This window comes from Psittacula echo (genome assembly GCF_963264785.1).
Source record: "Psittacula echo genome assembly, chromosome: 9".
Lineage (NCBI taxonomy): Eukaryota > Metazoa > Chordata > Aves > Psittaciformes > Psittacidae > Psittacula > Psittacula echo.
In genome coordinates this window covers 13045560-13069169 of record NC_137745.1, presented here as the reverse complement: position 1 = coordinate 13069169, position 23610 = coordinate 13045560, and the positions used below count along the sequence as shown (strand labels likewise).

Sequence of the window (23610 nt, the reverse complement as noted above, 5' to 3'; positions counted from 1 at the left end):
GCATAACCAGATGTTCTCTAGAAGCTTTGCCAGGAATCCATGCAGGGCACTGTAACTGGTTATTATAATCCTTGGACATATTAAGCCTAGTTCTGTAAAGCCAATAGCAGGTGAAGATTAGAAATCCCCCAGCTTCAAAGAAAAGCAGAACGAGGAGGCAAACCAGTGCACACATCTGCATGGGTTTAAAACGAAAGGCGATTGGGGCGGTACAGATTTACAAGCTCTAAGCATCTTGATGTACATAATAAATACCACACCTCTCCAAACATCTGCCCCCAATGGGACATTGATGAGTATCCCAGTGTTTCTGTCGTTGACAAATTGCGTAGCTCCAGCTTTCCAGGTAGCTCACCAGCGGTGACTTTTGCAATGTGAGGCCAAGGCAGGAGGGACATGAGCTGAGCCTATGAGATGCACAAGAAATGTTTTCCATTCACCTGAAGTACAATCTTTTTCTTTGGGATTTCTTATGATGTTGCAGAAAACCTTTCATGACTGAAATGAAAAGGTATTAATGGATATTAAACAGGATTTTTTGGTTGTCAATAGGGTGGAAAACAGCTTCTGTTTTGCACTGTGCTGCAATGGTTCTCAAAGTATTTTACAAACAGTAAGGACCTCAGCTGCTGTGTGAAGAGCAAGAGCAGGGTCACAGCTCTCTGATGTGCTTTGTTAGCTCACTGTGCTTCAGTGTTCAGCAGCATTTTTCAGGGCACCAAGGTCACGCTGAAGACCACCTTACTCCTTAATGAGAACTGAAGTGCAAAGTAGTCCGGGCAAAGCTGGAAACCTTCAGCCTTCAGACACTCACCCACTCTTGGGGCACCCACTCCACGGCAGTGCCAGCCATCCAACCTCCATAACCCCAAAGGGCTCACCCAACACAGGCAAAAGGCTGTTCCTCCCCGCCACAGCACCACACTGGGAGAGGAAGGACCAGCACAGGCTGGTTTCTGTTCCCCCGTTGCCCCTGGCTGAACCTACGTGGTTACAGAAATCCCAGCTCCAAGGGGAGCAGGGGAAGCAGGTTAAGCAGTTTTGTGGAGGTTGATTAATGAAGAGACAGAGGCCAAGCAGCTCAGACAGTGCATAAGAGCATACAGTGAAGCGGTACAATCAGTACCTGGGAGTTTCGGCATTGTTTGGCATTGCTCATATTTGTAAAGAGCAGCAAGTACAGCATGGGTATGACCAATGCCAGCAGAAGCTAACAGGCCTTCTCCTTTTTATTCTCAGAGAAATGTTATAGCTTAGTTAGTTTAGCCCTTCACTAACAAAAATCATATAGGAACCGCTTTTAAACACAGGCAGGCCATGATGCTAATGCATGCAGCTGGCAGGTTGCCTTTGTGCTCCTTGATGAAGAGAGAGCAGCAGCATATGCAGCTGATGGATTTCAGGCAGCCAAGCGCTGCGTGCAGTGCCCTCCCGAGGCTACGTGCTGTGCCTGGGACACCTGCAAAGGGTTCTCCTCCTGCATCGCTGCCAGGGGATTCTCTAAATCACACTGCATTATTTTTCTGAGCCAATGAGTAAGAAAAGGGACACACACGCACGTAATTGTATTCTTCAAACAGTGAAAAGAGGTGAAAAGAAGCAACCAGAATGAGATTGGTATAAGATCACTGGGACCACATGAGAGGTTGGCATCAGCTATGCTGGCCACATCAGGAGGAGCCACACCACCCTGACTGCTCTTTTTCTGCTTGGCAGCTGCTGACCTTGGGAGAGCTGTACTAATTGGTTCTTTCTGCACAAAGGAGTAAGTACTACACGCAGAGAAAAAAGCCTGTTCCTGTCCTCGGCTTCATGGGCTGCACAGCATGCTGCAGAGCGTTTGTGGAAGGTGCCTGCCATCAAATGCCACTACTCTGGCACTGCAATTAGAAATTACCCAGCTCCCCGGTGGCAGGGAAGGTGGCTGTGCATGTGTTTTTCCACCCCAAAACATGGCTTTCTTTTGTATCCATAAAAAGCCAACCAATATTCTCCTTCCAATTAAGCTGTGATATGAACTGCACTTTGAAAGATCTTAATCCATTTTATGGTTTATTAACTCAGAAAATTTCATACCCATGGCTAGCCATATCAAAGAGGATGGAATGCCTGGCACCAATTAATTCTAATAACGAGCTAAATTGTGCACAGAGTTTTGAGTCTGTCATTAGTACAAGAAAATAGGACAGCTCCTCTCAAAATAGAATATCTTACTGGACATTTCTTTAATTTGTCTTTGGCTACAGACTACTCCCACTGGCTGATGCAGACGAAGACACTAATTGATTTGATGAGTTACAGAAGCCTGCTGTGTGGTACTTTCCCCTGCTGCTGAGCAAGGAACCATAGCAAAATAATAATGTTAATATTGCTCCGAGATTTTGCATTTCTGTTCATTCATGTTTTGTACTTTAAGGAGGCAAATACACACACCCTGTTAGTGCTGTCAGTTCGTTTAGAAGCTCATTTTCTTCCCAGAAGGGTTTCGATGGTCATTTGTAAAATGCCTTAGAAACTGTGGATGCTTTCAGGTCAGGCATCCTCCCTTATCAAGAGGGAAAGCAGCTGTCTGAGCTGGGGAAGCTAGGGAGGACCCGTGTGTACAGCTGCCCAAGAGCCTTGCCCCGCAGCACCGGCAGGTGGGGTCTGCTTCCAGCTCTGCACTTTCAAGTCCCATTTAAAATATTAGCAAAAGAAACAGAGGCAGATGATAGTGTATATGAAATATGCGTTATTCCTATGTTACAGATGCTTAAAGGAAAGGGAAGATTAGTGGTCACCTGTAAAGAGATGGACATTAAAATAACTGATGATTTCTAAATCTACCAGACAGCCTATAACACTGTGTCTTCCTGCAGTTTTACTCAAGGCTTGCTGTTTTGCAAGACTTATGGGTACTGCCACAGTATAAATACTCACTAAAGAACCTGAAGAAGAGAAGGAAGGATTTCACTGTGTCTTCCCCCCAGCTTCCCTGAAGAAGAAACATGTCTATTGTGCTGTTACTGCTGGAGCTAAACCAGAAGTATTCCTTTGCCGTTGAGGGAGACAAGCCTTGTAAACTAAATCATAACTTATTCTCCTAGAGATGTTTGCATGCTGCTATTCATGCCTTTCAGTCCTGTCTCTTTTCTGCGGCCCAAGACAGCATAAGGTCTGGGGAGGAAAGACACAGAAGGGGAGGGAGATGCCAGTGAAAGAAGCACAGCTCTTCTTCCCCAGGCTGCAGGCAGAGGCATGACTCCTGCGTGAAACCTGACATGAGCACAAGTATCTCATTTCCCAGTGTCACGGGATCATAGAAGGGGTTGGGTGTATGTCAGAGGGGTGCATGCTTGGCCCCTAGGTTTTCCAAATCTCCAAGAGGACTGCCTATACGTGAGCCCAGGGGAGAATCCTCAAGCTGTTGTGCCACTGAAATGATCTGGTGTCAGGTTTATTGGGAGGCATTACCTTTCATGCCCCAGCTTTACCTTCTAGTAGTCTAGCAGACTGGAAACGTGGCAGCGACGAGGCTGGCAAGCTGTAAGATTTTCCATCACTGACAGTGCAAATATAAATGATCACAGTCATTTTAGCATTTTGATTTTGTAGATGCTGGCAAACACTTTGCAGTGTGAGCTGCTGCATGCAAGTGATGACCTTCAGGAATGCTGGCGTCTACCCATGGCAAAGCAGCAGGAGCATGAATCAGCAGAAGGGAGCAGGGAAAAAATGATGGTTAAAAAAGAGCCTGCTGTTAGCAGTAAGTTAAAAAAAAGTTTCCTCCTGGTCCTCCAGTCAGATTTATTAGCAGAGACCTTGGCACTTGCACAGACCCCTGCGCAAAAGCCAGGCCCACGCTTGCAGATTTATTGCACTGTCAGGGCCTTTGCCAGCTCAGTCACCACATTTCACCTTTTCTGTAATTTAGATTTTAAATCTAAAAAGAAACAAAGCCAGTGCTAAGTCTAATCCCAAACAGTCTCCAAGTAAGCCTCTCTGAAAGAAGGGCGTAGAGCCCTGAGCCTCCAGCTCTGTGCAGACACGTGTACTACCAAATGTAGAGGAAGCCAGCACCAAGGGGAAGCCCATAGCAGTAACTTCTTAGAGATCCTTGGGGCCATGATGCTGAGCTCATGCTGCTGCCAGAGTCACTCGCCCCACTTGGGCTATCATGAGCCCTCTGTCCCAGCCTGCTGGGCTGGCAGGGAGGAAGAACGAGCTCCAGCAGCAGTCCTCGGGGTAAGGGAGCTGTGTGCTCTCGCAGCCTGTCAGGAGAGGGCGCCAGGGAACTGCCTGTATGCCAAAGTGCCTTCATACATCTGTGCCTAGAAACGAAACCCCCTCCCTGCTCCCTGCTGCTGCTTGGCACATCTCTCGCTGCTGCCTGTTTCCCCAGAGCACCTTCACCTCTGACACACTGCCTGACACCCACTAGTATCTGCCACAGAGGATAAGAGGTGACCCATCAGGACGAGCCAAAGAGGCATTCTCTCCAGCCTCTGGTTCGAAGCATGGCTCCTTACTGTGACATAGCAAGAAACCATAGACTGCAGCACCCTTCCTGACAAATTTAAGTGCCTATGGTTCAGCTTTCCTTATGTATTTAAGTCCCCCCAAGGTGTTTTGCATCTCAGTACCCATCAGCCATGGCTCCTCGGTACCACCTGGGCTACAAATCCAGCATCAAAGCACTGACTTTGTGCAATTCTGCTTAGCTATGCTCACGATTTTCTGCCTGGTCTCTGAGCTTGCCACATAGTCAGGACCTGCCTGACCCATGGTGTCACCCAGCGTGGTGTCCCAAGCCCCTGCACAGGTCACTCCTATGGGGACATCCAACGCCCAGCTCCTCTCCATCCATCTCCCCTTTGGCTGAGCAGCCTCTGCCCCTGCCCCGCTTGCCCATTCCCATGATGGGGAGTGGGATTATGCCTGACACAAATGAGACGGGGGGGACCGGAGCTCACTTCCTTTCCTTGCACGTTTATTCCCTCTTTTTCTCAACCCATTTTCTCCCTGGCCTGCGGGTGCACTTCTGCTTTTACTTGGATTTTCCAGCAGAGGGGGATGCAACCTCACCAAAACAGTCTTCTTGCCTAAAGCCTTCATCCTCGCTCTCACCTGCATCCTCAACCTCACCAAGGGCTGGCTCCGTGCTCAGCATGTTCCCCCCAGCCTGGCAACGCCGTCACCCACACCACAGAGCTCCCCGGGCACATGGGCACCGTGGGATCCAGTAAATCTTCTCTTTTATTACATGTAATAAATCCAAAGCAAAGGATTTGGTCGGCCATAAACTGTTAACAAGAGACGAATTAACACAAACAGCAACACGGTGTCCACCTGTCAGCCCCAGCCGCCACAGTGGGAACGTCTTGGGCTTTTTTTCCCAGTGTTGTCACGGACAAGGGAGGAGGATAATCCTGGGAACTGGGTGTCACTTTGAAATGGGAGAACAGAGGAATATTTATTCCCAGCCGCAGTGGCTGGGTAACATACATTAAGCTAGAAGGCCAAGACGGTCTCATTTAATGCTTTTTAATCAGTGAAATTCAAAGTCCTTCATACTTCATAAAGCATTGTACAGTTGGGGAAGCTGAGGCAGAGATGGGTGAAATACTGTGCCCAAAGGTAGCAAGCAGCCAGTCAGTACACATCCTAGGTGCTAGGAGCTGTAGTTTCACTTGCAAGCTGCAGACCAGATACTATGAAGTGATGCCGAAGGAGCTGTGAGTGCTCAGGTATCACTCTCTGCTGCAGTCCTACAGTATCAGTGTGGAGAAGCTGCCCAGTCCCAGATGACACTTTGCTTTAGTGGAGGAAGAAGCAACACATCTACAGGTACAAACATCCTCACATTAACCAAGTCAGTTGAGTTGCACTGAGTTACACCAACCATATTATTGCCTCTCCACCCAGTAGAAGTCCTAAACTGAATGGAAGGAACTCTATGTATGTTGATGCTGAAACCATTTCTTGATCAGAAACACATGCAGGGGAGTGCATCAGGAAGCACCCAGCCTGCTCTGCAGCCTTTCTTGCATTGGATTCTGCGTGCTCTGGTTGTCTTTATTGTCATTTGTTGTATCCTTTGGAAGTTACATTCCTTGCTGGCATTTCATGGAGCTCAGTTATCTCAGGAAGCTGAGCACCTCGCATGCCATCATGTCAGAGAGCTGAGCTTCAAGGTTATTTTCTATCAAATGCTTATTCTTTTGCCATCCAGATGTTTTTTCCTTGGCTAAATCATCTGAAAATAGTAATAGTCTGCAGCCATCCTAGTTCTTCCTTCTCTATATGCATGAGCAGGAAAGAAAATTTAGGATTTTACTGTAATGCCATACACAAAAGTCTGCTGGAGAGCATCACTCTGATTAGCTCTTATCCTACAACCAAGAAAACAGCAAAGAATAAAAATAAGGGACAGCCCAGCATGTGGCTTTTGAGCCTTGCTGCTTCAAGGCTCCTCAGAAAATATGTCAGGACCGTCATCAATGGCATATTTGTGCATATCCCAATAATTGGTTGGGCTTTATCCTCTTTTAATAATGAGGAAAATAAGGACAGGAGCAATGTAATGAGCTGCTCACTAGCACATCAGAAAACTTTGTCTGCATTTGACCATAAACCAGCCCACTGCCTAACCTTGAGGCCTCCTCTTCACTCGGTCATTGCTATTGCAGCCAGGTAAACATCTCCAACAGCTCAACATGCAATACAGGGCATAGGGAAGCTGTAACAGTTTCATAACCGCAAACAATGCAATGCTTGTGGAAGGCTGAGACGGAAAAAATTGATTTAGGTCTGGGAATTAAATTAGTAAAAGGGATGAAAAAGAAGAAAAATACCTCATAATCAAGCACAAGTCTTTGGCAGAATTCATGACTGGAAAAACTGTTAGGATGTGAATTCTGCAGATAGCTCTGATGTGTGATGGGCTGGACGGAACTCCTCATTCTGAGCTCCCTGAACTTTGAAGTTTTGATGTAGATCCAGATTAAAACTTCCATTGGGGACTTTCTCATTAAAGCCAGAAGGACCTCATTTCCCTACAGAAGCTATATCATATATTAATTTGCCCCTTCTTCCTTTGTGCACCATCCATCCTCCTCTTTATCTTTCTTCAGTTTATGTGAGTCTTGACATAAGGCACCTGCAAACCAAGCTGTCTTGGTTCTCCCTAGACATAGGACACTGGTTTCTCAAAAACTAGGCTACAGAATTTAGTGTGAGTATCTACATACAGATTCTTTTAATAAACTTAATCCCAAATAAAGCTCATCCAAAGCTGTGGGCACTCAGAAATAGTACTTAAAAACACAGGAACACAGGAGAGACAGAATGCAAACGATGCATCCCTTCTTCCCACCCCACAAGGCACCAGTCATGAGACTCACACAGCTTAAATCCCACTGTTACACTTTCCCACCAGACAAATCCTACTTTATTAAATTAAAGTGCAAGGGAATTAGCAAACCCGCCTGTTTCCTTCACACTATAGTATATATAAGCAACCTAATCCATACGCCAAAGCTCCCAACGCTCTTGAAACCCCTCAGCTGGGAATTCCCATCCACAGCTCACAGGCTCCCATCTGTCAGCTCACAATTACCTTTCCCTTCTGGGGCACGGGAGGGAATAAAATGTGTGGGTGCCTGCCAAAATGCATCCCTGAGGCTCTCCTTCCATGGCGTCTGGGTGACCCCTGCCTGCAGGAGAAATGCAGGGCCTGGGAGCTAGGTCAAGGAGTTAGCCACCAGGCTAATTAGGGCTTGGCTTTGCTTGTCAAACAGGCTCATTAGGCTGACCTGACCGAATGCTTCCCGTTGTTTTGGTGTGCCCCATGGCTGCTGGGGCTGATCAGCTGCCTGGAGGAGGGGGATTGGGCTGATCAGATGGGGAGGGCTCCCCAGTCCCACTGCGTGACCTGCCTTTCACCCCTGCCTGGCAGGGCAGCCCAAAACTCTGATGAAAGAGAAAGGAAGTGCGAGTCAGTGTGAAGACAGCGTTTCATTTACATGAGATAAGCGCCTTCATGTAGCGACTAGAAATCAAGGGTAATTGGTGTGGTTGGGAGGCTGGTGTCTTTTGTTACACAAGGCATAATGGGCTTCTTCGGAGGGAGCAGAAACCAGCGTTCCTGTGAGCGAATATTGCAGCCTGGAATAGCGATGTGCTACATCCTATTTCTCAGGAGGGAGGAAGGAAGGAAGGACACGTGTAAAGAAAAATAGCAGTAAATGATCCCGCTTCATCATTCTTTTTTTTCCTGTAACCTTTCTGGCCTTACAAACAGGAACTTCATTTTAAACTAAAAATAAAGCATGATGCCTATTTCACAGTTGCAGATGGGTGTTCCCAACTGCGCTGCTAGGTTTCAGCCCCTTTCTGTATGCAGCCTGAGTAAGGCATGGTAGGAAAGTGCCTTGCTTTGCATTTGCTATATTTACATATCATCAGCTATCAGGAGAACAGGTTGTCCCAGGGGATCTGAAATAGGATACACAGCGCTCTCCCTCTCCTGGTCATTTCAGCCACGGGCCAGGTCCGTATGACTGATACTGTTTGCTTGTCTGCCCGTGGCCCTGGTACCGCTGGCAGTGCCCAGGTGGGTGTTATCCATCCCGGCCCGGCTGGCACACCGGCCGAGCTCCTCTGGCATCCCCAGCCTTCCTCCAGACCAAGTCTGACACGTGTGACTGAGGCAGAGGAGAGCTGGGGGTGGGGGAATGGCAAGCTCCTATTTCTCTTTCTGCCACACTTCTTTTTGTTTCACAAGGGCAGAGGAGATTTACTCTGTCCTCCACAAAATCAGGTCTGTATTTTGGTTTTCAGTCTAAATCCCCAGCAGCCATCAGGAGCGTTTCACTATGGGGTGATGGAGCATAAGCAAGCTATTTCCCAGGTGGAGCAGTGCCAGGGGGAAAGCAGTACCCCCAGCACAGCTTCCCACAGCCCTGTGGTGCAAAGTGGAGAGCATGGGTGGGCAGATGGAGGGTGACAGTACCCAGTTCTCTGCTGGAGAGGTTACAGACCCTGAAAGACAATAAGCTGCCTCCCTCAGAAGCAAGCTGGATGCCCTGCCCACCCTACCACCTTGGATTTAAATGCCTTTCTCACACGTTGGGCGTAGCTGCCAGGTATTATGCCCTCTGTACATCACTCCACCTTGATTTCAAACCACTTCAGCTTGTGTTTGGGAGTGGTTTCCAAGCATTCAGCTCACCCATATCTTATCCACACTGGTTTCCTTTATGAGCTGCACCCACTACAGGTCCAGAGCTTTAAATGTAAACCCAAACAAATATGTGGTAGTGCTTCCCATTCCCACTTGACTGGCCTGGAGTGGGAGTCGAGTGAGTCAGGAGTACCATAAAGGAAAGTGAAATAGATCCACCCTGAGCAGATGATAGGATCAGGGCAGATTAGTAGCCTTGGATCAGATTCAAGGGTCAGCATAAATCTTTAATCTTTGCAAAGTCCTAGAGACTCCCTCCCCTACACTGTGTCTCACATGCATACACACCAGGCATGACTAAACAGCTCTCTGCGGGGATGGCAGACACTTCAGAAACTCCCGGCTGGTTTTGGTTTGCAAAATAAAACAATAAAGCTGCTCGCTGCTCTGTAAACGTGAGAACTTCCCTATGCAGGCAGATCGCAACTGATGCAAGCCCTGCTCTGGCCATGCTGCCCAGGGAACGGCATCACACCACAGCTCCTGCTAGCAACGGGGGGCTCTTTGCTGACGGGTCCCCTCCAGTGAGCTCTGATCTCAGTATCAGACTGTAAAACACTCGGCTGCTTAATGCAGTTGGGTGAGAGCCGAGTACAATCCCTGCACTGCAACTTATTAGATCCCGACGACACAATCTGCCAGGACGTCATTTCTTATTATTCCTCTATATTTGCTCCCCACTGACGCAGTGCTCAGTGGACATAATCTGGATAGTTCCCAGGTTTTACGTGGAGCTGAAAGTGGTTTGCTTGAGGTGGGGAAAACACCAGGCTGCCCTGGGAAGGCGCAATCCCATGGGGGTGCACTGGGCTCCATGGGGAGCAGAGGGGCTGGAGGAGAGGCATGTGCCAGCTTGCACCCAACTGAAGCAATAAGGGAAAAGATAGAAAAAGAAAGAAAAGAAAGGCAATAGCAAAAAGCCGTGGCCTAGTTTTTGTTTCAGTGCACCAGGCTCGGGCTCGAAGGATGTGGTTTGGTGGTCAGTGCGTAAGACAGCAAATGAAGAAAAAAAAATTCCTTTGATTTAATCCAGATCGGGCCTGTGCATGCTCTTCCTGCAGCTAGCACAGGGAAACCACACAAGGGAAAACCCTGCCCACGCTGCCTGCAGCTGCACACCGGGAGACGCAGCGCACATCCCACAGTGGCCTTGTCCTGCTCGGAGAGAACACTTCATCCCACTGAGCAAGGTCTCCCATCCTGGCACCTGAAGGACGTCGATCCCCACTGGGGCTCCAGGACATCCATCTCCTTGCCATGCAGCAGGCCCCATCGCAAGCTGTCTTGATAGGTTTATAATAATTCAAGTCACTCTCTCCACCACTCTGTGCGCAAAGGGCCAGGCAAGCTCTGTATAAGTGAATATTTATATATTCCCATAAATGTTTTTAATAGGAAATTGCCTAATATGCCATATTAAACAGAAAGCACGAGCAGCTGGCCGAGGGTGCCTGGCCATGCTGCTGATGGTGGATGCATCAGTGCTGCTGCACCTCGCAGCTGTAATTGTTCCAGGAATCCTTTGACTCATCTTCCAAGTGGCTCAGGATCTGCACAGAGATCTAAGTCTTGCCATTCTCTTTAAAAACACCTTTGCCTCGTTCCTGGATTCAAAAAGCTTATGTTGCAAATGTCTCCTGACCTCAAGTGCCCAGGTGTTTGCTGGAGCGGGGCTGCAGCTGAAAAACCCCTCTGTGGCTCATGCCTCACCAATGCAATGCAGCCAGGGCTTGTGCTCATCACACTCTTGACCTGGCTTTGCCAGAGCAGGTGCCTGGCTGGCTGTTGGCATGGCATTAGCACCAGAGTGCCCCGGGCACAACCACTTGCCCAAGCCTCTGCCACCAGCCCTGGGGACAAGCATCTGCCACCACCAGCCATCCCTCACCATGGGAAAGCTCCTACCAGGTCCTGGCCAGGCCCATGCCTGTGCCATCCTTTTTGGCTCTTTCCTTCTTTTCCAGGGCTGCAGAGACACAGTGAATACTTGCCCTGCTCGGAAGCACAGGAAAGTTGTCCTTGGGACTGTGTGTCCCACTGAGGTGTTGGGGTGCAGCATGGGCCTCACAGGTCCTTGGTTCCTGTCTGGGGACCAGGGATGTCACTGGGTGCTGCAGTGCCAGCCTGCTGTGTTGCTATGGGGATGAGCACTGCAGGATGACAGGAATAAACACAGAAAAATCCCTGGCAGCTTTGCTCCAAGGGTGGCAAGGGGCTACCATAACCTGTGCTTCCTCCCTGGTGGTGCCCAGCTCCATGGCCACCCACCCCTTGCAACATCCGGCTCCTTCATTATCTTTTCCCAATCTGCAAGGCTGACAACTCAGAGCTTTACATGCGCTTGTGGTTATGCTGGCCCGGAAATGCTTTGCGGCAGAGGCAGTGTGCCCACTGCCCTGCCGGGACACCCCAGCTGTCCCAGGAGCATCCCATGTGCCAGGTGAGGGGTTCATGCAAAGCACAGCATGGTGGGCAATGCGTCTGCTCCGTGCTCTCACCAGCACAGGTTTTGCAGTGGCCATGTGAGCATTGGACGCAAAGCACCCGATGGGTTTGCACACAGGAGCGGATTAGTCAGGCATCACATATGCCTTATTCATTCAGCTACTTGAGCCATCAGGCAGAGGTTGAGCTCTCCATGACCTTTGGATACTCATTTAAACCACGGAAAAGGGTGATGGGCAACCAATGGGCAGGGAAAACAGGCACATGGCCTTCATGAGATGGCAAAGGATGCTGCTGTCAGAGCCTCCATCCTGGAGTGGTCCCTGAATTGAGGTGAGCATGGTACCTGTCACCCCTAGAGCCTTCCAGCACCCAGCATGGGATGACAAATGAACCAGCATCCTCTGGCCTTTTAGCCTTCCAAACCAAGTGTGTGGCTTGCGGGACACCTCAGTTGCTGGGGCCCACTTACCCATCCCTCCTGGAGAAAGCCCCTGCTGTAGTCTGCAGACCAAAAGCCAGGCTCTGCCCTCAAGCTGAGCCCCAGCCTGTGGCCTTTAGGGGCTTCTGCACCCCTGGACCTGCTTTAGCTCATCAGACACTGCCATCCAGCCAAACCGAGCAGAGATGCTCTGATAGAAACTGGCCCAAGGAGAGACCAAGACCAGCTGTGCTGCAGGGAGGGAGCCACCAAGGCCTGGCCAAGGCCGATGACGGCTTTACCAAGGGCATCATCTTAGAAAGCAGCTCTTCAGGGCTGGTGATTCAAGAGGAAAGCTCTGCAGCACTCATTCTGGGAAGTTTCCATTTGAATTGCTGCAAAGAGCAATTTTTCCATGATAAACAGATTGCTTCAGTCCCCCAGCAGCAATGGGGGGGTCACTGCCACCCCCTCCCTCCCCAGCCCTTCCTGCATGGGGCCCTGACTCATCCTCCACCCAAAGGCTTGGCCACTGGGACCAGGCACGCAGTGAGGACAGCGATGGGGACAGGCAGGGCTGTTGTGGGATCCGTGCTGGCAGCTGCCGCAGTGCCCTGGGGAGCCCTCCCACACCGCAAGGGGAATTCAGCCCCAGAGCAGCCGGTACGGCTTTGAGGTCAAATGCCTGTTTGAAATCAAGAACCAGAGAAAACCCCTCCCCAACCGACTCCTGACCAGAGCCAGGGCCTCCTCTGAGGCTCCTGGGGTGTGCTTGGGCTTTCTCATTTGTGAACCGGTGCTCTGGTGTGCTGGCAGGACCAAATGCTTTGACTGTGCAGGCAATGCTTACAGGAATCCCTGCCTGCCTTGTCTCCGTACCAGGTATGCTTGTGCAAGAGGGGTTGCCCAGCACCTCACATTTAACCTGCACCCCCATAGCAGCACCACATCCTTGGCTGACCTTTGTGAGCATTACATCTTGGCACTGCTGCAGCTGCTCACACGGCTGTTCCAGGCACAGCAGAGAAAACACCTCTCATCTGCTCCCTGGGGTAGACACTGAAACCAGGTCGGGTGCCTCGTGTCTCAGCCAGCTCCAAGGCAAATATCTAAGCAGCAGAGTTCAGCGAGGGAGAGGAATCCCACTCCCTGTGCCTCTTTAATTCTATGGAATAACGCATACTATGAAGTGAAATCTGGATCCAGTCCAGCACTCACTGAAGGCAATGACAGACCTCCCACTGATTTCAATGGGAGCAAGAGCGAGCCGGGGTTTTTAATCAGTGTGGTACCAGCAACACTAATAGCTCGCGAAGCCCTGGCATTCCCCGTGTACCATAATGCAGTTAGCTAGAACACAATACAATGTGGTTGCCTGTGCCCATAGGTCACATTTCATCTCAAATCACACCAACTTCACAACGACACGTGCTAATACCACGCGATAATCATCAGTGACTGCTTCCATTTGGGGTGAAATATTATCCCTGCTGCACACCAATCGATAGCTGAAGTAAAGCTCTGCCAGCAGGTTTCCAACCCCCTGCTGCAGCAGGAGGAGAGCTCTGGGAAAGGCCTTGAACATGGGCATAACCTTATTAATGATTCGGCGTCAAGAATAGAAATAAGAGTTAAATCTTCCATAAGCTGCTCAGCTCCACATTCGTGTTGTACACATCCCCAGGCAAAAGTGCAAATACAAGCCCTGTGACAAGGATAAATAATATTTCAGGCCTAATTGTTTGCATATTAATCAGTACTTTCAAAGCAGAATATATCGTTGCCTTTTTCCTAGCTGCTGCTAAAAGGAGGCATGGAGCAAGGCTACCAGGAGAGCCCCACACAGGAGATGGGAACACTGCAACACTTCCAGCAGCACCACATGCTGAAGGAAAGATAAAGCTGTATTGCAGAGAGAAAACTAATTACTCCTCCTTGTGTGACAGCTCTGGTGACCACAGTGCTGCCACCATTCTTTAGCCTGAGCTGTTGTTCAGAAAACAATAAAGCAGAGTCCCATCCTGCATGATGGAATAAAAGCAGAGGTCAGGAGAGCAGGTAAAACGGACCTCTGGGGACAAGCCTGAGGCTGCAGACAGCTCACCCAGCTCTCTCCTGGTCTCACCCGACAGAGCAGGGTTCTCTGGCCACAGGGGAAGGACAGACACGCACGGGCATAGGGCAGCACGGAGCTGACTGAGAGTCCAGGATCCCACAGCAGACACTCACCTGCCTTAACAGACTTGCCTTAACCCAGCCATGCCACAGGACTGTCGGCATCCCGAGCTCCAGGAAGGATTGTGACTCCATGTGGATGTAACAAGTCAAGTACAGGGACACCAGGAGCATCCAGTCTAGAACAGACCCCATCCAGGTCCCATTTTCCCAAGGGCAGCAGCACACGCCACAGGAGATAGGGGATCTACCTTGTTATTCTCAGGCATTCCCTGGTGCTGCTCCTTGCAAACTAGCCCCAAACTCCTCTGTTTTCCCTCAGCTGTGTGGTATTACTCAGCCTTCCCCAGTTTTTAACAAGGCACATGCAGTGAAAAGCCCTTCCCAGCCACAGCTTTACTGTTTCTGAAGGCACTGGGCATGATGGCAGTAACTAACTCCGCAGAGTGATGTGCCCAGAGCAAAAACACACCCAGGAGAAAGAGAAACGTATAAGAAACAAATTATTTCAAAGTGCCAAGTAGAAATATTACTTTCCATTTCTTAAAACCCCAGCATGGCAGTGCAGTGCCTTGGGAATGTGGGCACGAGAGTGCAGGCACCCCCTCCATTGTGCCCATCATTTCTAGAGGTGCAGATATTGCTGCCCAGCCACCAAACCCAGGGTGGTAACAGACTTATTCAATGTAGGGGACAATCAGCCCCTTTAGTGGGCTGGCTGGCACGGAGAGGTGTTTGGGTATTTCTCGAGTGCCATGAAGCACCTGGAAAAGGGCAATGGGAAAAGTCTGGAGCATGGGGGGAGCTGTGAGAGCTGTGTCTCCTGGCTCCAGCAGCACGCCACAAGTCAGGGCTACAAAATATGAATAGCCCGTGTCACGTAAGTGAGGGTCAGTGTCACCAGCTCCGCAGGCTATGGTTACATGACCTGAGCACAGCACAGTGATTTCCCTCCAGCCCTGGAGAACAGGCTGGGCTCATCCCACCTCTGCCCAGGCATTCCCAGCCCTCTCCTTCCATCCCGAGCATCTCACCAAAAATGTCTAAAAGGGAAAATAAGACTTGCTCAAGACCTGCTGCTTTTTCCACGATGAAGCAGCTAAAGCAGAAACAGCAATTATCTGGTTCAGTCTGGTGCTGCTGGCCTGGAACATGCCATGACAACGTGTTTCTTGTTTCAAAGCCTCTTTTGTACTAGGACACAGTTCAAGGGATCTTGCAATGCCTGCATTTGTAAACACGCGGCACTTGCAGCTACACGCTTTGCAGATGAAAGCCAAGGCAGAGCACAAGGGCACTTCTCCCCGCCGTGGCCGTGTCACGGCCGGGGGGGGGAGCGCTCCCCCTCGGCTCCGTATCTGCAGGCGGACGTGCTGATTCAGGGGCTCGGGAGCCTTGGGGCTGGTTAGCCATGCATGGTCCTCAAAAGTCACGGCACGTTCAGGAAAATGGAGCCCTGGAAAAGCAGGAAAAAAGAAGGGGGAAAGAAAAAAATCACAGCCAAAAAAAAAAAAAAAAATAAATGTGCGTCACTGCAGATTATTTTAGGCCCCGGTCCATGCATAATGCAAATAAGCAGCTCCCGGGGTACATGCCTGTAAAAACCATCCCGTCCCATTGCACTGGGTTATAGGAGCTTTCCAAACAGGTGGTGAAAAGCTAAAATTATGTGTCCGTGTGTCCTCGCCGGGGTTAGGAAGGGCTCTCGCTCTCAGGAAGGCTCTTACCCTACCTCCATGGGGCTGCTATAAAACGGGACCGAGACAGTAAAAAATTCGAGAGCATTTCTTTCCTTTTGAGGCAATCCTGCACTCGGGTTATAACCAAACCCCGCTCAGCATCCCCACGACATCCTTTGATCTGCTCCGAACCGGGCTGCCTCCTCGGACTCACTTTTCATGCACTCTTGCTCCTTTATTTTTTGCCTTTTTTCCCCTAAAAATCGTTGTATCCTCCTTGCCTCACTTCAAGGAGTCGCTCGGGAAGCCCTATTTATGGGTTGAAATGCTGCTGAAAGAGTTATTGCCATGTTATTCAGCTGTTGTGCCAAGCCTGCATGGGGATCGGGTTTCTGCTGAAAGGGTGCCAGGCACGTCTTTTTCCAGGAACCAGCAGCCGTATTTAGCCTCCGGCTGCACATGAAAGACTGCAGTCGGAAACGTGACATTGTGTCAACATTTGAGGCAGGTCAGAGCTGGGTGAGACCGTGAAAACAAGTCCGGGGAACTCAGCGCACCCCGCCGGCGCGGCGCGGCACGGGCTGCCACGGCCTGGCGCCGTGCCGGGGGTCGGCCCCGCCGGCACCTTCCGCACAGACCGCCCGCATTGCCCCTCGCGTCCTGGCACCGGGATGGAGCACGGGGGCTCTGCCCCACTGGTGACGCTGCGGTGGGATGGGGCAGCTCCGCAGCGGGCAGAGGCAGGGCAGGGGCTGCTGGAGGCGCGGGCAGCACGGGGGTCTGCAGGCAGGGCGTCCCCCGTGCCAGGCTGCTGCCAGTGCGTTCCCTGCTCTGTGCTGCCAGCCAGGGATAACCAAGGGCTGCTGGACCTTGCTCTGCCCCGCGGAGCTCATCTGTCCCACTGGAGCCAGGCCAGGGCGGCAGAGAAAATCCCCAGCCCGTAATTAGCCACCGCTTCCTGTATAAGCCTTATCTCTTCCACTCCCTTTTTACGATTTTCTTCTTCCTCCGTGACTAAGGATCTGGAGCTTCTGTGAGTCCTCCCACCAGACAACGAGGTGGGTCAGAAGCTGGAGACCAAAGGGGAGCAAGAGCCGTGGAAATGAGCCAGAAATCCAGCCATTAACGAGGCTGGAAGCACTGTTGCACTGAGCACCAAATGCTGTCCCCAAAATGGGGTTACTTACAGTCATTTTCAGTGAGATCAATATTTAGCCCTAATTAAAACAAACACAACATAAACGTCAGGAGTTACAGAGGCCCCAAACAAATTAATACAAGCAGCCTTGTATGTTTTTTTCTAACATTTGTTAAGCTAATGTTACTATAAGTTGATGCTGACTGTAGTCTAACAGCAGCCCCTGGGTGCCTGCATCTCCTCCAGTGGTGTCCCAGAGATGCTGCAGCCCAGGACGGAGCAGCACTGTCCCAGCCTGGCATTTAACCGCACACCACAGTTTGTGATTCATCTGTATTGTGAAAACCTGAAATATCCTGCAGAAGTGCCCATGCCCCATCCACACGTACACAGCACCGCCGGGAAAGCGAGTCCTCCCATCCATCCCTCATGGGCCAGAGCCACGCTGCGCCCATCCTTTGCCTCTGGGGAGAGGTTTGGGGTCATCATCACTTTGTGCAGAAGCCAGAAAATGTCCATTATTGCTGGAAAGTCTGGGCAGGAGCCTGTCAGTGATCACGTCTGTACCATATCCCCTGTGCCTATTCTATAGGCACATATTCTATAGGCACCTATATCCCCTATGCAGCAGCATAAGAGGCACCAGGCATCTCACCACTGCCTGCAGCACCAGCAAAATAGTCACAGGAGCACATGGGAGCAGCGTGCCGGGGTGCGCAGGGGGTGGCATGGGTTCCTTCCCGGCAGAGGCAGGATCCAGCTCAGCAGCAGCAATGTGGCCATCCCTCCCAGCCAAACACAGCCATCACGGAAGCCGCTGGGGCTTTCCCCAGCTGAGACAATGCAGGCAGAGCAGAACACCCCTGGTCACTGACAACCAGGACAGCCGTGCACCAGGATCCCCTGTGCCCCTCAGGGAGGGTGGGCACCATCCCTATCCTGCAGCATAGAGGCTTTGCGAGGCTCCATTGCAGGTCTGAGGGACACTGGCAAAGCAAACCCGCTGTTCATGGAAAGCCCATCCATCCTTCCTTCCTCCAGACAATGGGCAAAGCCTGTAAGGACAATGCAGCCTCTACAATGAGGGGCTGCCTTCTCCTCACTCCCCACAGAGCTTGGGGCAGATGAGCCAAAAAACAGGCCCAGGGAGTGCGAAGTGGAATAAGGAGAAAGCAGAGAAGCCAGCCAGGCTCTCCTGGCACCTCCTTCGGACTGGGAAGGCAAAAAATCCCTAAGGATGCCAAGGGAGTTAAATAAATAACCCTGGGGACGCGGGTAATGGGACCCTGCAGGAGCTGTCAGGGGAGCGAGGAGATCACCATCGAGTCCTGGACCAGACCACACGGAATGACCCTGCACAAACATTGAAAAGCACAGGAGGCAAACCCTTATCTTCCACAGGAAAAGAATTATTTTATTAAGCATTTTTAAACAACTACTTAACATTTACTCAAGATAAAAATATGTACAATAGCCCACCTTGAAGGCGGCTCCAATATATAAACACTGTACCTCTCCCTAGAGAAAAACAAATTCTTCTCTTCAGAAAAAAGACAACCCAGAAACAAGAATACATTCATATTTATCACTTCTTTATGCTCAAGTAGTTATACAAATAATAGACATCTGAAACATTTTACCTTTTAATATATTTATATAATATATATATTTATAACAGGATTTTACAAATAAAGGCAACAACTGTATACCAAAAAAACAATGACAAAATAAACGTCAGAACACAATCTGCAATCAAGCATAGTGCATCTCAACAGCTGGTGCAATGGGAGGGCGAAATGAAAATCCATACAACAGGGTTTCTGGACACAAGGTCTCCAAACCAGTAAGAAAAACCAAAAACCAAACCAAAAACCAACCCCAGCACTGCATTTTGCAGTGAAGTTCTTTTTTGAATTAAAACAGAAGCCAAAATGGACATAATGTTCCTCTGCGAAGAAAGACCCTCGCAGTTTAACGGGACAAGTGTCAACACCCTCACCCTCTTTCTTTAATACAGTAATGTGGGCCAGGGTTTGCCAAGGAGACTAAGGAATTTAGATGCTCAAACCCCACCGGGATTAGACTCCTTTGAAAATCCCAGCCTTTTCATTGTCCAAAGGCACTGACAGGGGCACGTTCAGCAGGCATCACGCTGTCGACCCCGGCTGAATTGCTCCCTCTTGCATGAAGCTCTCGACTCGCCCCGGTCGGGAAGCAGCTGCTCACAGGCTGGGCCCCTGCTGACAGGGCTCATTAAACCATCCTGATTTCCAGCACAGACCTGGTGGAACTGTACAGCAGCAGCGAGAGAGGCCTGGAGTCAGGTGCAACAAGCCAAGTGATCCTTGGGGTATTTTCTCCCCTACCCGGCCCAAACTAGCAGCTCCAGTTACAGGAAGGGGCGCCTGTTAATTTATTTATTAGATGTACGCCATGTAAAGCTTCCAAGCAGCATCTACCTTTTATTTCTTAAAAAAAAAATATATATATATATATCAGCCAAAGGTGTGGAGAAAACCCGTCTTAAGTCTACCTGACTGTGCATGACCAAGCAGTGTCCGCTGCTCCTGTGCTTTTGGTGGCATTGCCACCACCGCTGCACCAACCGTGCCAGTCACTTGGGCACTGGTGACTGCTGGGGCACTGAATCAGTTCAGCTCAAACTACCAGCAGTGGGGCTGCTGCCTTAAAAGCCTTTTTATGAGAAGTACCGTATTTTTATATTCACAGACCCTAAACCCAAGTCTGCCTAATGGAATATTTCTTCACAGCTTTGCAATATAGTCGCAGCTGACCAAGTCAACTGTTGTTTTGTAGATGTGGAGAGGGAAGAAGGTAAGGGGTAAAGCACAAAACCCTTCTTTTTCTGTATTTCTCCTGGAAGTAGTTCTGAATCGCTAACCTGGGTGCATCCTTCATCCTCCTCCAAGCTACCTGACAAGTCGGAGAGAAGGGGATTTAGCTTCCTACGTGCAGTGAACCTCATCCCCACACCTCAGTCCAGCCAATATATAAAAGTGAAAGTCTCAAACTAAAACAAAACAAAACAGAAACCAACTTATACAAAAATGTCACGCTGCGCTTAGTCTTTGGTTTCCAAGTTCAAAGGAGGAATCTGCTTCAAAGCTTGAAGCAGAGCCGAGGAGTCGATAGGGGAATGGGCCGGTATGGGAGAAGGGAGTCTCTGGGGCATCAGCAGAGGTGGGGAGATTTTATCGGGGTTCATGAACCCTGTGAGTGCTGCGGCAGAGGCTGGGAGGCTGGGGTACAAGACAGGTACGGATGCTGGGTACCAGCACTTCTCCAGCATGGGCAGATAGGCTGTTGCCGATGGTGGGATCAAATAGAAAGGCAGGCACAAGGGAGGCTGGTGAGCATGAGGCCCCAGGAAGCTGCTGGAAGAGCCCATCATATCGCTGCCAAAAGGGCTCTCGTCCTCCGGTGACTCCAGCCTGCTCCTTTTGGCTGGCGGGTCCTCAGTCTCTTGCTTAATAGAGCTTATTCTATCCTGCACAGCGTACTTGAGTTCGGTATCCTTTCTGAAATACTGCTGTTCGGATTTAGAGTCACTTTTCTCCAGCTCTCCCCCGTACCCGCTGTCCGTGTCCGTGTCGCTGCCGCTCTGCTCCCCGCTGGAGTGAGCAAATGTCCTCTGGATCACAGGCACGCAGTTTTTCCCGTGTCCCTCTGCCACCGTGGCCAAGGAGACGGGCTTCTCTTTCAAGTCCACCATTTTAGGAGGGATGTCTCCAGACTTGCGGCCGGCTCCACCCTGGAGCACCTCGGAGGCCATTCGGTGCAGATGGCTGACCAGCTGGGACGACTTCAGGTCCTTGCTGTTCTCGTGCTTTGCCAGGTACTGCAGCATTTCCTTGGCACACATCTGGAAACCGGATCGAAACATTTCCTGGCTGGAATCGAGGTTTCTTGATGACAGGTCACCTGAGGAAACATTAACAGAAAGAAATTAAAAATCAACAATATGCTAAATAGCTCCATTACCATCTTCAAGGTGGGCTGGAGGCAGGATTGAACTTCAGCTACTGCACGGATAGAGAGGCAAACTTGACGGTCAGCCTGAACTCTGCGTGCATTCCCCTGATTCCCTCTACGTTTTTATCTGAGCATCCCTCTGTCCACTTTTCCATAGTAGTAACTTTAGTTTTTAGCTCCACATTTACCATCTATGCTACCCCCAACAGGTGCTGAAGCACGAAGCACAAGAGTGAGCCAAGCTGGTGTCTCCTCTGGGAAACACCCTGGGGAAGGCAGAGCGCACCTCACCCTTTACCTCCAGGCACAGAGCTCCTGGGGCACATCTACCCACCAGCAGCTCCCTAACCTCGGGTGATTTTGCTTCAGCTGAAAGCTCTATTGCACTCCCTGTGGCTGCCGGAGCAGTGGAAGGCCCTTCAGAAAAAACTACATTTTACTTTATCAGATTCACGTGAGTGCCACATGTGAAAACAGGAGGAGGAAGTGCATCTAAAGCATGATAAGCTGATGCACTGGGTCCCCTCTTTGCCTGCCTAACACAGACGAGCTCATTTATAGAGACAGACATCTAAGAAAGGTGTGCATAAGAAGCAATTTGTGTGTATGTTCACAAAACAACCCCCGGTTTGATCCAAAGCTCGTGAACTCAAACAGAAAGATCTGAATGGCTTTGGAGAGAACCTCACAGCAAACCTGGGCTTTAAATGAAACTACTTAAAATCCAATTTATTTTCAAAACAGCTCCACAGGGCACTCACTCTACACTGACCCTATTGAGAAATGCACCTTTTTTTGCCAAAGCCCATAAGCAAAGGAAGAGAAAATGAAGGTGATTAAAGGCAAGAACTCCTGCCTCCTCCCTGCTGAGGAACGAAGTGTCACAACTGCATTTCAAAGACTCTGGGAGAAAGTCCATGAAGCACACGCAGGTTCTCACACGATACAATTTGAATACTCACCCGCTTGTAAACCATTCTGCAAAGCAATGATTTTCTGCTGCTGCTGCTCGATGAGATTGGTTAGTGCTTTCACATGCTTCAAGGTGAGCTCGAGAACCACAGCCTTCTCCAAGTGACCTAGAGTCTGAAAGCAAAGGGACAGGTTGGTGAGTGCTGTGGGGCTGGCCACACGCGCAGCAGCCTGACAGGGCTGCCAGTGTTTCCCGAGTGACAAGAGGGAGGACCAACGCAGGTTGTTTTCTCTGGGCTTAAGGGTAGTGCCTTGATCCTGAATGGTACAGAACTATGAAGGATGATATTCCATGAAAATAAGTTAAAAAGCTGCCTCTAGAAAAGGCTGTCACAGAATCCTATGGGTGTTTTCAGACTGGCCACACAGCTCAAAGGGAAGTCTTTTATTTATCTGTCCTGCTGCCCTGCTGGCATCATGATCTCAGTGGAGGGACCCAGCTGGGGAGCACAGCCCCGCAGGAACCTGCCACCGCAGGAACCCACTTGAGGGCTCCACTCCCGGGAAAAGTTTGGGATGGGTTCACAGCCCGGCGCGGGAGAGTGGCACCACGGGGCACCCGACACAACGGGCAACGAAAAAGAGGACAAGAAAGCAAGTTAACCCCAAACCCCGGGCAAAGACCCAGCCGAGGAAGAACCGCTGTGGCGGGCGCCCTGTCCCCGTCCCTGCTCCAGCGTACCGTCAGCTTGAGGTGCTCCGGCAGCAGGTCCTTCAGCTGGGCGATGCACTCGTTAATCCGGTCTCGCCTCTTCTTCTCTATCAGCCGGTGCGGCAGCTTGTAGGTCTCCTGCAAAGCCGGCGGGAGCGGGTCAGCGCGCCCATCGCTCCCGCCTCGATGGGGTCCCCCCGTTGTCCGCCCCCCCGAGCCCTCCCGGGGCGAGCCGCCGCGCAGCCCCCAAGATACCTTGTTGTCCTCGCTCCTCTTTAACCCCCTCCTGGGCTTGTAAACTTGGTACATGTGCGCGAAGTCCAGCCTGCACGGGCGAAACGAAAGCACCGATATTAGCCCCGTTCCCCGGGGGGCCGCGGCGGGGCCGCCGCTCCTCCTTCTCCTCCCCCCTAGCTCCCGCCGCCGCTTACCCCGGCATGTCGCCGCTCTCCAGGGCGGGCAGCTTGCCCAGGCAGCCCGGCGGGGGCTGCGCGCTGGGGATCCGCTCCATAGCGGTGGTGAGGGGTGCGCGGAGCGGAGCGCGGTGCGCGGAGCGGGGAGGGCGGGAGGTGCTCAGGCCGGGCTGCTCATGCCGCGTCCGCGCCGCGCGGGCTGAGGAGCGGCGGGCGGCGGCGGGCCGGGTTAAATGCGGGCGAGTGGGTGGACGGGAGCGACGTGCGCTACCCTGTGACTGCCGGCACGTCTGGCGGCCGCCGGGGCGGGCCCGCCGCCCCCCGTCACATGAGCCTCACGTGTCGGCAGCGCCGCCACCGCCGCGCAACGTGCCGGGGGGGCGGGACCGCACCGGGACCGGAGTTGGGGGGGGGGGGGGGCGGAGCGGCGGGGTCCCGGAGGCAGCGCATCCCCCCGCTTCGTGCATCCCTCCCTTCGTGCATCCCCCTCTTCGTGCAT

At 51.0% G+C, this 23610-nt stretch overlaps 1 protein-coding gene across 1 annotated transcript; it reads right to left on the bottom strand.

Annotated features, from left to right (window-relative positions):
* Positions 1 to 20163: 20163 nt before the first annotated feature.
* On the bottom strand, positions 20164 to 23209 carry BHLHE40 (basic helix-loop-helix family member e40; the record flags this gene model as incomplete). The annotated part of the gene is made up of 5 exons (XM_080625774.1): positions 20164 to 21023; positions 22037 to 22160; positions 22729 to 22836; positions 22954 to 23023; positions 23130 to 23209. 5 exons carry the CDS (start codon positions 23207 to 23209, stop codon positions 20164 to 20166), a joined length of 1242 nt encoding a protein of 413 aa, XP_080481900.1.
* Positions 23210 to 23610: the final 401 nt, after the last annotated feature.